Source organism: Penicillium robsamsonii (assembly GCF_028829455.1).
Source record: "Penicillium robsamsonii strain IBT 29466 chromosome Unknown utg000007l_segment0_segment0, whole genome shotgun sequence".
Taxonomy (NCBI): Eukaryota; Fungi; Ascomycota; class Eurotiomycetes; order Eurotiales; family Aspergillaceae; genus Penicillium; species Penicillium robsamsonii.
The window spans coordinates 77,962-91,600 of record NW_026643225.1 but is presented as its reverse complement, the minus strand read 5'-3'; the positions used below and the strand labels follow the sequence as shown (position 1 = coordinate 91,600).

Below are 13,639 nucleotides of genomic sequence, written 5' to 3'. Positions count from 1 at the left end.
CTTACGTTATCAAGCTCAACACCAAAACATCAAGACGAAGAAAATTCCATTGAGAGGATTTAAAGCTGCTAAAGAGATCAAAAACAAATGGGACCTATGTAATGGTCTAATGGGGGAGGCAAGGTGTTTTAATACAGATTACAGATAAGTCAGAACGAGAAGGGCTTCGCTATTTACAGCAGAAGCTCCAGAGGGTTCTCGACGACCTTCTTCAGCTCCTTGATCCATTCACCACCAACGGCACCGTCAACTACCTTGTGGTCGAAGCTACCAGTCACAACAATCTGGTCATCCCACTCGGTAACGGTGCCCTCCTCGGTCTCGACGGGGATAGCGACCTTGCGGGTGGTGCCAACAGCCAGGATACCGGCCTGCGGGGGGTTGATGACAGCAGTGAAGCGCTCGACAGCGGCGTTCATACCCATGTTGGAGATGGTGAAAGTGCCACCCTGGTACTCCTCGGGCTTAAGCTTGTTCTCGCGAGCACGCTTGCCAAGGTCCTTGATTTGCTTGGAGATGCTGGAGAGTCCGAGACCCTGAACGTTCTTGACGACGGGGGTGATAAGACCGGAGGGGGTAGACACAGCGACGCTGATATCAGCGGTGTTGTGCTGACGGATGACGGCCTGGCCGTTCTCCTCGCGCCAGCTGGAGTTAACCTGGGGGACCTTCAGAAGAGCAACGGCGCAGGCCTTGACCAAGAAGTCATTGACGGAAAGCTTGTACTGACCCTCAGCGGAAGCGTTCAGGGCCTGGCGGAGCTTCAGAAGCTTGGTAACCGAGAGAGTGGTGGAGACGAAGTAGTGGGGGTTCTCGGCCATGGACTGCTTCAGGCGGCTGGCAATGGTCTTGCGCATCGAGCTGACGGGGATCTCCTCGAAGGAAGCCTCACCGGAGACAGCGGTGGTGGCGGGCTTGGCCTTCTCAACGTCCTCCTTGGTGATAACACCACCACGACCGGTACCCTTGAGGCCCTTGATGGACACACCCTTCTCGAGGGCCAAGACCTTAGCGGCGGGGCTGATAGTGGGCTCACGGTCAAGACTGGGCTGGAGCTTCTCGTCCGAAGTCTCAGGCTCTTGGGCGGCGGGGGCCTCCTCAGCTGGGGCCGGGGTGGAGGGCTCGGCGCTCTTAGGCTCCTCCTTCTTCTCAGCGGGGGCAGCCTTGTCACCACCAGCATCGGCCAGGGTGAAAGACTCGAAGGCAGAGACATCGGCACCCTCCTCAACAAGGACGGCAATGGGCTATAAGGCAAGTTAGATTGTTGTTTTCCCCGCGGAGAGAAACCGGGAAATTTCTTACCGAGCCAACAGCGATATCCTTATCGCCGCTCTCCTTCAGGACCTTGGCCAGAACACCCTCATCCTGGAACTCAAAGTCCATCTGTGCCTTGTCGGTTTCGATCTCTACCAGAACATCACCGGGCTGGAGGACATCTCCGGCCTTCTTCTGCCACACGCCGATGTTTCCGGCGGTCATTGTCGGCGAAAGTGCCGGCATGCTGATGAGTGTGTGGGGAGGGAAAGCTATGGGAAAACATATTAGAATTGATGTGTGGGACAAAGGATGAATCAATTGTCATACACTTGGAGGCATAGAAGCGGGAAAGGGCAGAGAGCGCAGGCACTTGGTTCCTAGTGGAAACATCATCAGTATCAACCTGCAATCACAATTGACATTAGTGAAACATACTGAATCACCTCCTGGAGCTTGGAGGAGACCTGAGGCCGGCGCATAGCGGCGGCTCCTCTGGACATGAACATGGCGCTCGGGGTGCGCATCCGAATAGCTGACGCAACCATGGTGCCTGAGACTTGTTGCGATTATAAAAAAAAGAAATAAAAACCCTTAACGCTGAGATGAAAGAATAAGAAGAGCCCGGCACAGAGAAAACGTGGAGGGCCAAGAATGGATAAGGTTGGGGTGGAAGGAGATGCCTCTAAATCACGAACTTTTCTGTTGAGCTACCTATGGCTCCCGGTGAGAAGAGCGGCAGCGGCCTCTTCCGATATAGTCACGTGCGGTAATTTACAATCTCAAGCTGGCTGGTATTGTGTTTTGAGGGCCAATGCTTTACTCACCGCTTTAAGTATACACCCATGCTGGAAAACATTTGAAGGCAAGCTAGATCTAGGAAGTACCTGCTTGAAAATAATTTCTCATAATAAACCATCATTCTGACTTACAGTACCCCAAAATGTGCTATCATAAAGGGTAGATATGTACATAGTATGTATGTAAAATGAATAGTACAAGTTTACAGAACTAGACGGGTAGGATTCTGCCTGGCAAAAGAACCGGTGAGAGACTGAGGAATGTCCAGGGGTTGCCGACATCCCAGGGCGGCAAATCCTGGGCTGAGGTAAGCATGCATTAGTCCCGATTCGGAGAAGACACGCAGCCCCCGTCCTTACCTGTCATTGCGATTGTTTGGAGCTTCCCCTCGTTTGCTCGTTCAATGTTTTTGATCTAATTAGATCACTCCGCCCGGAGTCTCCTTGACCATGGCGGATACCGACCCCGGCTCCGAGCCGACTCAACCCATTGAAATGCCTGAGAAACCCGTCGAGACCCCCGACATATCTCCTACAGCAACAAACTCCGAGCCAACACTGGCCGAGCAGACCGAATCACAAGAGCCAACCCAAGAGGGTGACGAGGAGGTAGTCGAGGGCCAGGAAGATGAACAAAAACCAGAGGTGCCGCTCAAGGACGAGCCTGAACACACCGAAGAAGAACCCCAAACAAACGGTCCACCCACGATCCAGGAACCCCCCCGGGAAGACAACAATGCGACAGAAAGCAGGCTGCGATCGGATTCGCGGTCAACAACTGCTACATTCATGACGCAGCGATCCACCCCGGTCAGCTCTACGGTCTTTATTGTGACGGCTCTGGACAATATCGCTGCTTCGCGGGACGCCCGGAGGGACAAAAAGCTGGAGGATGCCACACAGGTTGCCCTGGCCAATATCAGACAACCGGATGGGCAAGCAATTGATCCAGAGTTGATCTTCCGCCCCCTGCATCTGGCAAGCAAAACCCTCAGCATTCCTCTGCAGGTAACTGCATTGGACTGCATCGGAAAGCTGATCACATACTCCTATTTCGCATTCCCATCCGCCGAGACAGAGAATAAAGACACCCGCGAACAACCTCCCCTTATCGAGCGTGCTATTGATGCGATCTGCGACTGCTTCGAGAATGAAGCTACAGCGGTTGAAATCCAACAGCAGATCATCAAATCGCTGTTGGCAGCGGTCCTAAACGATAAGATCGTCGTGCATGGAGCTGGTCTCCTGAAAGCAGTCCGCCAAATTTACAACATCTTTATCTACTCCAAGTCCAGTCAAAACCAACAGATCGCCCAGGGGTCGCTCACACAAATGGTCAGCACAGTCTTTGATCGAGTGCGGACACGCATGGATCTAAAAGAGCTCCGAGTGCGAGAGCTGGAAAATCCATCCTCGGCCCTCGATGCATCGGCGAGCGACGTGGGTCCAATTTCGGAGGCGGCTTCTGTGTCTATGGCTGATCAGCCCGTGACCCAAGAGCCTACCACCGAGAAGCTCACCCTACAGAGTTTCGAGTCACCCAAGGAGGTTACCACTGTTAATGACAATGCGCCGACTACAGTTACGCGCGCTAAGCGGCGGTCAACGACGAGGTCAATGTCGGGGATCCCCGAAGAGAGAGATGATGATAGCTCGGCGGAGGATGAAGTGGACGAGATTTATGTCAAGGATGCCTTTTTGGTTTTCCGAGCTCTCTGCAAGTTGAGCCATAAAGTTCTAACCCACGAGCAACAGCAAGATGTCAAATCCCAGAACATGAGGTCGAAGCTCCTTTCACTGCACTTGATTCACTATCTCATCAACAACCACACCGCAACCTTCATATCTCCTCTGGCAGCAATCAAGAACAGCTCATCCAGCGTGGATGGAATGAATCTCCTGCTAGCTGTACGGCCTCATTTGTGCTTGAGTCTAAGTCGCAATGGCTCCAGCGCCGTGCCTCATGTCTTCAAAGTTTGCTGTGAGATCTTCTGGTTGATGCTGAAGGACATGAGAGTTATGATGAAAAAAGAACTCGAAGTGTTCTTGAAAGAAATCTACCTGGCCATTCTCGAGAAGCGCGGGGCTCCTGCGTTCCAAAAGCAGTACTTCATGGAGATTCTGGAGAGGCTAGGTGGTGATCCACGGGCTCTGGTTGAAATCTATCTCAACTACGACTGTGACAGAAGTGCATTGGAGAACATCTTCCAAAAGTATGTGTTACTGAATTCTTGGTCGTCTTCGACATGAACTAACCTCCTTAGTATCATCGAGCAATTGTCCCGGTACTCGAGTGTGCCGGTTGTAACAACATCTTCTCAGCAGCATCAGTACCAAGAACAGCACACTAAAATGTCAAATATTGGTTCCGAATGGCACCATCGAGGAACTCTTCCTCCTTCGTTGACAAGTGCCCATATTGTCCCTACTCCGCCGCCTCCGATGCCTCACATTCCATCAGAGTACGGATTGAAACAACAGGGTCTGGAGTGTCTTGTGGAGATATTGCGCTCATTGGATAACTGGGCCACACATCGCATTGATGAACAGCCCGAGGCAGCCATTCCCTCTAAGTCAATAGACAATTCCCGTGAGTCCCTGGACACAAGCGTGCTTGTTCCACCGCATCCCGAATCCTTCGAGAGTGGGACGGGCCGGTCCACTTCTATGCCTGAAGACGACCCAAACCAGATTGAAAAAGTCAAGCAACGAAAAATTGCTCTCACAAATGCTGTCCAACAATTCAATTTCAAGCCCAAGCGCGGCATCAAGGCCTTCCTGAAAGAAGGTTTCATCCAATCCGAGTCTCCCGAGGAGATTGCCAGCCTCCTGCTTCGCACGGATCGCATTGACAAAGCCGTGCTGGGAGAGTATCTTGGTGAAGGAGAGCCGCAAAACATTGCCATTATGCACGCTTTTGTCGATCTGATAGACTTTACGAAACGACGCTTCGTTGAATCCCTGCGCTCGTTTTTGCAGCATTTCCGCCTGCCTGGTGAGGCCCAAAAGATCGATCGGTTTATGCTGAAGTTTGCCGAACGATATACAACTCAAAATCCCAATGCCTTCGCCAACGCTGACACCGCATATGTGCTTGCATACTCGGTGATCCTACTTAACACAGATCAGCACAGTTCGAAAATGAAGGGCCGCCGTATGACGAAGGAGGACTTCATCAAGAACAACCGCGGGATCAATGACAATCAAGATCTGCCAACCGAATATCTTGGGGCCATTTATGAGGAGATCGGAAACAATGAAATTGTGCTATACACCGAGCAGGAACATGCTGCCAACCTTAACCCTCAACCCCCCGCTCCCACTGGTCTTGCCACCAGAGCTGGACAGGTGTTTGCTACCGTTGGACGAGACATCCAGGGTGAGAAATATGCACAGGCTTCTGAGGAAATGGCGAACAAGACGGAACAACTCTATCGTTCCCTTATTCGAGCCCAACGCAAGACCGCACTCAAAGATGCTCTCTCCCACTTCATTCCCGCAACATCAGATCGTCATGTTGGGTCCATGTTCAATGTCACATGGATGTCTTTCCTATCTGGTCTGTCTGCGCCGATGCAGGATACCTCGAACCTGGAAACCATCAAGCTCTGCATGGAGGGCCTCAAACTGTCCATCCGGATTAGCTGTGCCTTTGATCTAGAGACTCCTCGTGTGGCATTTGTGACTGCCTTGGCAAAGTTTACCAACCTCGGAAACGTGAGAGAGATGATGGCCAAAAATGTCGAGGCCCTGAAGGCCTTGCTCGACGTCGCCTTCACCGAGGGCAACCACCTCCAGGGCTCATGGCGGGATGTTTTGACATGTGTCAGTCAACTTGATCGGCTACAACTCTTGAGTGATGGTGTCGATGAGGGATCACTGCCTGATGTTTCAAGGGCACCCTCATCAGGAGATACCTCCCGCAGATCCATGCAAAGCACACGACGCGCTCGCCCTCGCTCTGTGAATGGGCCAACCGCTTTCCGCCCAGAAATTGCCATGGAGAGCCGTTCGGCAGATATGATTCGCGGCGTGGACCGTATCTTCACCAATACGGCCAATCTATCACATGAGGCCATCATCGACTTCGTCCGGGCCTTGAGCGAGGTCAGCTGGCAAGAGATCCAATCTTCCGGTCACACCGATTCGCCCCGAACCTACAGTTTGCAGAAGCTCGTTGAGATCAGTTACTATAACATGACTCGTGTCAGGATTGAGTGGTCTAAGATCTGGGATGTTTTGGGTCAGCACTTTAATCAAGTTGGCTGCCACTCCAACACCACGGTTGTGTTCTTTGCCTTGGATTCGCTCCGGCAACTTTCGATGCGCTTCATGGAGATTGAGGAGTTGCCTGGCTTTAAGTTCCAAAAGGACTTCCTTAAGCCTTTCGAACATGTGATGGCAAACAGCACCACTGCCGCTGTCAAGGACATGATTCTAAGGTGTCTGATCCAGATGATTCAGGCCCGTGGCGATAACATTCGTTCGGGATGGAAGACCATGTTTGGTGTCTTCACGGTCGCAGCACGGGAACCTTATGGTAAGAATAGCTGGTCAAATTACTCCGTAGCTCGCTAACGCATCAAATAGAGGGAATCGTAAACATGGCTTTTGACCATGTCACCCAAGTCTACAACACCAGATTTGGCGTAGTGATCACCCAAGGCGCCTTCGCAGATCTCATTGTATGCCTGACTGAATTCTCAAAGAACTCCAGGTTCCAAAAGAAATCGCTTCAGGCAATTGAGACCCTCAAGTCTACCGTCACCAAAATGCTACGGACTCCAGAATGTCCCTTGTCACACCGTGGTGCCTCGGCGGCCACCTTCCAGGACAATGGAACCAATCTTGCTAAACAACTTACCCGCCAGTCACAAGAGGAGCAGTTCTGGTATCCAATTCTCATCGCATTCCAAGATGTACTTATGACGGGGGATGATCTCGAGGTCCGCTCACGGGCACTCACATACCTCTTCGACACGCTCATCCGACATGGTGGCGATTTCCCCAGGGACTTTTGGGACGTTCTCTGGAGGCAGCTCCTCTACCCGATTTTCGTGGTCCTGCAGTCTAAGTCTGAAATGTCCAAGGTTCCGAACCACGAAGATCTTTCAGTTTGGTTGTCCACGACAATGATACAGGCGCTACGGAACATGATCACCTTGTTTACGCACTATTTCGATGCTTTGGAGTATATGCTGAGCCGGTTCTTGGAACTGCTGACATTGTGCATTTGTCAAGAAAATGACACGATTGCACGGATTGGTAGTAACTGTCTGCAACAGCTGATTTTGCAGAATGTTGCAAAGTTCAAGCAAGAGCACTGGTCCCAGATTGTTGGGGCATTTGTGGAGCTCTTCAGCAAAACAACTGCCTATGAACTTTTCACGGCTGCCGTGTCGATGTCTAAGCCAACAGAGACAGTCAATGGAAACCCCACACAGTCTCCAGATGCCGCTGTCGCAACAAAAGATTTGCCTGATGCGTTGCAGCCCAATGGATCCCAAAGTACATCTTCTCTTCATGAAAGTGGTGATCCTCCTGTACAAAGTGAAGCCCGCGCCGAATTAGAAGACTATCGCCCTCAGTCAGACCAGCAGCAACCTGCGGCTGTCACTGCAGCTCGGCGTCGTTACTTCAACCGCATCATCACGAACTGCGTTCTGCAGCTGCTCATGATTGAAACGGTCCACGAACTTTTCTCGAACGAAAATGTCTATGCACAGATCCCCAGTGTTGAGCTCCTCCGGCTCATGGGACTACTGAAAAAGAGTTATCAGTTCGCGAAGAAGTTCAATGAGGATAAAGACTTGCGGATGCAACTCTGGCGCCAGGGATTCATGAAGCAACCTCCTAATCTATTGAAGCAGGAGAGCGGCAGTGCCTCTACCTACGTGCATATTCTCTTCCGGATGTATCACGACGAGCGAGAGGAAAGACAGAGCAGCCGCGCAGAGACCGAGGCTGCACTCATCCCGTAAGTTGATTCTCTCTGGTTTTTTTTCCTCCCTTGGTCATTGCTAATTCCACTAGGCTCTGTGCGGATATTATTAGCAGTTTCGTGCGCCTCGAAGAGGACACCCAGCACCGTAATATCGTCGCTTGGCGCCCGGTGGTGGTCGATGTCATTGATGGATATACCAACTTCCCCCAAGATGACTTTAATAAGCATATTGAGACCTTTTACTCGCTTGGAGTTGAGCTTTTGAGCCGTGATCTCAACCCAGAGATCCGTGTTGCCCTCCAGTCTCTACTGCGCCGGATTGGCGAAGTCCGACTGGGCATTGCTCCGCCCAATCCCCTGGACGTCCCAATTAGCCCGCGCAGCTCGGTCTCCCAGAAAGCCTCGCGTCGCGATAGCCAGGTCTGAGTTACTACATGATTTTTGGATATCCTTGCCGCGGGCTTGATTTTCGGCGTTTTATAACCCGACTCTTCGGGGTCTTGTGTTGTCCCACGAGCATTTTGTTCTACTTTAGAGATGCATAGCTGCTGTATTGATAAGACAAAATATTACTGTGTTTTTATTCATTTATTTATTTTGTACTTCCTCTGGAGTTGGGATTTTACCCGACTCGTAAAAGGATAATACGCTGTCCATGTCCTTTTCGGTCATCTGTACAAGTTCATCGAGGCTCCATGTTTCGCACACACCGGACATCCTATGATTATTAGCTCACACTTATCCCCGGAAGAGGAACCAGAATATTGCAACTCACCATTTCATTCTCTTTGGGCCTTGGTCAGGTTTCGGCGCAACCTCCCGGAGCTTCTTCCGTAGCTTTCCTACATTCTCAATAGCTGCCCCCATGTTCGCTGGCAAAGTCTCGGCAATCTTTTTGCGCACGATACTGGCCAGCTTGGGCCCGTTCCCATTTGTGCTGACCATGACCTGTAATGGCCCATCGCGGTGAACACTCCCAAAATAGAAATCACATTCAGGTGGGACATCAGCGATGTTGGCAATAATTCGCCTCTCCTTGCAGAGTTTCCAGACTTGTGTTGAAGCCTCCGGGTCGTCAATAGCACATAGCACCATGTCCACATTATCAAGGTCGGATGGCTCAAATGTTCGATCAACATGTGTGATTTGCTTTTCTGCCAACCTGAAGGCCACTTCTTCGTTTAGTCCAGCGGCTGGACAAACCACAGTGACCCGAGCATCTGCATTCAGAGCGTGCAGGATGCGTCCTGCAGCAACCTAGCGGAGATATATAGATAAGTCCTAGCGTCAAAACGAGATATAGATGTTATCAGTGTCAAATCACGTACCTCTCCGCCACCTATGACTAGCACATGCTTGTCTTTAATTTGCCAAGCGAGTATCAACGAACCTCCACCTTGTACTTCTGGGAACTTGGACATGGTGGGATGTGGGAATGATGCAACATCCCGTTTATCGGCCTCCGATAAACAACCCCCCCGTACGGTGGGCGATACACACCATTCCTGCAACATTCCCGAGCTTTTCCCTTCCGAACTTTTTTCCTCCTTTTTTTCTTTTTCCTTTCACGTCACTCATGTCATTTTTTTAAATCATGCGGGGGGTTCAGATATTTTCGGGGAATTCCCATCCCGGCCTTGCAGATACTATCTGTGAGCGTCTAGGCACTGTACCTGCCAAAGCTAACCTAGGAAAATTTGCCAATGGCGAGACCAGTGTCAACATCGGTACTTCAGTGCGGAACCAGGATGTTTACATCATTCAGAGTGGTAGTGAGAAGATTAACGATAGTGTTATGGAGCTCCTGATCATGATCTCAGCGTGCAAGGGTGGCTCAGCCAAGTCCATTACAGGTATGTTACCGATGATTCTATAAACAACGCTTTCGCCCCCACTAACTCGTTTCTCTAGCGGTTATGCCGTATGCTGCCCGTCCTGTTTGAGCTCAAATCACAGACAATGCTGACTCTCAAACGAGATACTTCCCATACTCGCGCCAATCTAAGAAGAAGAGTCATCGTGGTGCCATCACGGCTCGCATGCTCGCCAATCTCCTCACGATCGCCGGCGTGGACCATGTGATCACCATGGACCTGCACGTATGTTTCTATGCGATGTTGAGTTTTGTAATGTGGATATTGATGGGCTCCTAGGCATCCCAGATGCAAGGGTTCTTCGGAAAGCCGGTCGACAACCTCTTTGCCGAACCGTTCATTGCCCGATGGATCCGGATGAATGTTCCCGGCTGGAAAGACGCCGTGGTGGTTAGCAAGAATGCTGGCGGAACTAAGCGAGTCACATCGCTGGCTGATACCCTGAAGCTCAACTTCGGTATCGTGACGACAGATCGTCGGCGCCCGAAGGTCCCCGTGACCGCCATGACTGATAGCACAGTCTTCTTCGATGCCGTGGATGAAGATCCCCTTGTGGCGAAGGAAATACACCCTTTTGAGCTTCATATGCACAGGTCTAACAGAACACCTGCAACACCTCCCATTCCGGAAGAGCCGGAGCCAATCACTCCCCCTCCTGTGCCGTATCTTCTGCGCCCGGAAACTCCACCTGCGGCTCGCCGCCCGTCGGAACTGGATGCAGAATTCGAGTACACAGACGTGCGTGTGCGGGAAGTGATCACCGGTCGTCTGGTGCAGGGTCAATTGGTTGATGATGATTATCGTGTCAACGAAGAGTTACAGTCTGGCGGTATCACACCGGGAGCTGGCAGCAGCAGCCATGACAACACGGACGCCATTTCTGATCCTATGGCTAATTCCATGATCTCAAACGTCTCATCGCAACCCCCTGATCATGCACTCGGTGGCTCCTGTGACGCAGTTGAGTCTGACGACGAAGCTAGTGTCTGTGACGGCCGCGTCGATGAAAGGACCATCACCCTGGTGGGTGAAGTGCGCGACCGATCGGTCTTCCTTGTCGATGACATGATCGACAAGAGTGGATCGTGGATCGCCGCTGCAGAGACCGTGGTCAAGCGTGGTGGGGCCAGCAAGGTTTACTGTATTGCCACCCACGGATTGTTCGGGGAGAACTCCTTGGACCAGATGGAGGCTTGTCCCTCCATCGATCACATTGTCGTGACCAACACTTTCCCGATCTCACCGTCGATGTTGCGGAGATCGAAAAAGTTGATTGTCATCGATATCTCGAGTCTATTGGCAGAGAGCATCCGGAGGCACCATTATGGCGAAAGGTTTGTTTTCACCGACTCTGGTGTCGTGTGACCATGCACTAACAACGAGCAGCGTCTCGGCCCTCTTCCACCTTAACGACTGATGAGGCATATGGCCGTAACGAGGAAAAAAATAACGACACCAAGCAAAGAGAGGCCTTGATACTTCCTCTTGAGGCGTTTTTTGCGTACTGATGTGCAGAGTTTCCCTGCAACCCGTTTGATGACATGATACCTATTTCCGATCAAATGAACGACTCGTTCTGGACCTTTTCCCCCCCCCCCTGTTGTCCTCCCCAATTCCCGACCTCGTAAAAGTGATTCTATCACCCCTCAAACCAGCGATGCAGTCCACTCTGGGTTCTGCAGGAGCATCTCGTTTTCCACAAGGTGTTCTTAACGGAGCGTTGGCAGATTAAAATCGGATCATGTTTTTCTTACTTCATGCTATGTTCTCTTCGGAGTTGATAGCATGGAGACGTCATCGCTTTCTCAGTTCTTCGGAACGCTTTGCCCTTGCGGTTGTGGAAGTGGTGCAAGGAGGCGATCTCGAACATAATGTAATTTGATAGCAACCAATTTATTTATCTTTTACCGTGTTGATATGCAAACTTCGGAGTAGAGCCGGTCTGTAGATAGCCCGGATTTCTTTGATTTCTCTCGTCCTCCCGATTTTCTTCACATATTGACGTTTTCTTTCTTTTTTTTCCACCCGGATGCGGTTGGCCGTGAATGATTCTCGAAGCCGGTTTATGATTCGGTCGCGGTCGGGTGATCGTCGAAGCACAGAGTCCACTTACGGGAGTCGAGGTATCAACGAGGTGCCTCCCAATGGAATTGTCGGTGTGCACGTTTCCATATTGATCGACCATGAGACTGTGAGATAGAACAGAGTGCCCACTTTTCAAGGGTTCTAGGTCACTTGGCATGATCAATTGGTTCCCAGGGCTAAGTATAGTACCTTCTCATCTCCCACACCGAATCTCGAACGGCTATGGCTGGACTAATTTGCAATCTTCAGGTGTGATCCTTACGCCTTGCAAACCCTTCGGAGAATTAGACTTTCTCCGTTGACTCCCGTATGTATAATTGACCCCTTTTGATAGTTGCAGAGAGGACTCGACCCTAGAACCCGTTGTGTTACCCCAATGGGAATTTGCTCTCTTTTTTCCAGGTCCTCTGTACTCATTTTGTATACTCTTGTACTCTTGTACCACGAGAAAAGAAAAAAAGAACTGGAACTGCCCTATCTAGTTGTTGGAGAAGCTCTTGGCTTGAATTCCCGAACATGTGGATTCACGGATGTGACAGAGGTCATTCTCGACTAGACTCGATAATTCCTCTTTTTTTTCTTAAAAAAAAAGGTACGTTACCTGGCTTTGCGGCTATTCAATAAGCAGTTGATGCAAGCGCCAAACTGTCTACGGGTGGATATAATCGATTTGTCAAGTCAGCTGGGAAATGGTTGTGAAACCGCGAAACTGAAATAGGTGAAATAGTACGAATATGGAGCCTGTGGATCATGGTCTAAGCGAAAGTTGACGTATCAACTGTTGATATTAGGAGTTTCAGGGGGATTGAAAAGATAAAAGGGTTGAGAATGAGGAATGGAATATATCGCCAAGGCATATAAACGTAGAGATCTAAGATATTCTACTCTTATGCACTCGATCGGAACCAGGCCACTGGGATACAAAGGTCCGATCTGTAGATATCAAGTCAACTATAGTACTCCACTTCACTAGAAACCTCCGATCTAAGATCCAAGTTGTCGGGACGGGACATGTCTCAGCTCCACTAGATTCATTTCTATCATATTTTCTGATATCTCCTGTATTTCCGGCCATATTTACTTTTTTTTATATTCCCCAAAGCGCAACACTAACACCCTACCACAACACTAACACAACACTAAAATATACTAAAATACACTAAAGCAGGACTAATGCAGAACTAAGGCAGTACTAATTCAGTCGGGTCTATTCCGGTTCTTCCCCCGGGAAGCCCCAGCTTTCTTATAATCCTTTGGAATCGAATAATTGCCAAGCATTTCCGATCTTCAACTCTCTATTGTCCCTTTGTTAGTCCGGGGTCCTAGCCTTGAATTTCTCATGCAAGATGGCGATTTCGGTACATCTATCATTTGCATTTCTCTCTTAAAACACTTCAGCTCTCTCATTTTTGTTTTTTTCCTTTTTCCTTCCTTTTTTTCTCAATGAGGAATTCAATCGATCCTGGTTACATGCGTCATCACGGCTTGTTGCGTGTTTTGGCTCTTTAGTTGTGGACTGGTGGAATCAGGGATCCCTTCTCACCGTGATCTCGAGAAAGAAGTATATAATGCTGGATGGTTCCTGACTTTTGAGTCTCATCTTGACCTTCACCCTTCATCTTTCCTCCCCATTGACTTGTCTTCACCTGGAACTCTCTGTCTTCTTTGATATCCCACTGTCC

The 13,639-nt window shown here is 50.2% G+C and overlaps 4 protein-coding genes across 4 annotated transcripts; 2 read left to right on the top strand and 2 right to left on the bottom strand.

Moving 5' to 3' along the window:
• Positions 1-173: 173 nt before the first annotated feature.
• Positions 174-1,843, bottom strand: N7447_010306 (putative pyruvate dehydrogenase complex, dihydrolipoamide acetyltransferase component; the record flags this gene model as incomplete). Its single annotated transcript, XM_057234568.1, has 4 exons — positions 1,693-1,843; positions 1,585-1,634; positions 1,303-1,526; positions 174-1,244 (listed from the first exon to the last, which is right to left on the bottom strand). The coding sequence occupies exons 1-4, from the start codon at positions 1,800-1,802 to the stop codon at positions 174-176; spliced, it is 1,455 nt and encodes a 484-aa protein (XP_057080788.1). The 5' UTR covers positions 1,803-1,843.
• A 661-nt stretch (positions 1,844-2,504) lies between these two features.
• N7447_010305 (Arf family guanine nucleotide exchange factor SEC7) lies at positions 2,505-8,424 on the top strand (the record flags this gene model as incomplete). Its single annotated transcript, XM_057234567.1, has 4 exons — positions 2,505-4,267; positions 4,319-6,594; positions 6,645-8,031; positions 8,088-8,424. 4 exons carry the CDS (start codon positions 2,505-2,507, stop codon positions 8,422-8,424), a joined length of 5,763 nt encoding a protein of 1,920 aa, XP_057080787.1.
• A 162-nt stretch (positions 8,425-8,586) lies between these two features.
• Positions 8,587-9,419, bottom strand: N7447_010304 (bifunctional precorrin-2 dehydrogenase/sirohydrochlorin ferrochelatase MET8; the record flags this gene model as incomplete). The annotated part of the gene is made up of 3 exons (XM_057234566.1): positions 8,587-8,716; positions 8,774-9,255; positions 9,327-9,419. 3 exons carry the CDS (start codon positions 9,417-9,419, stop codon positions 8,587-8,589), a joined length of 705 nt encoding a protein of 234 aa, XP_057080786.1.
• Positions 9,420-9,592: 173 nt separating this feature from the next.
• Positions 9,593-11,289, top strand: N7447_010303 (ribose phosphate diphosphokinase subunit PRS1; the record flags this gene model as incomplete). The annotated part of the gene is made up of 5 exons (XM_057234565.1): positions 9,593-9,851; positions 9,910-9,919; positions 9,977-10,097; positions 10,152-11,206; positions 11,259-11,289. The coding sequence occupies 5 exons, from the start codon at positions 9,593-9,595 to the stop codon at positions 11,287-11,289; spliced, it is 1,476 nt and encodes a 491-aa protein (XP_057080785.1).
• Positions 11,290-13,639: the final 2,350 nt, after the last annotated feature.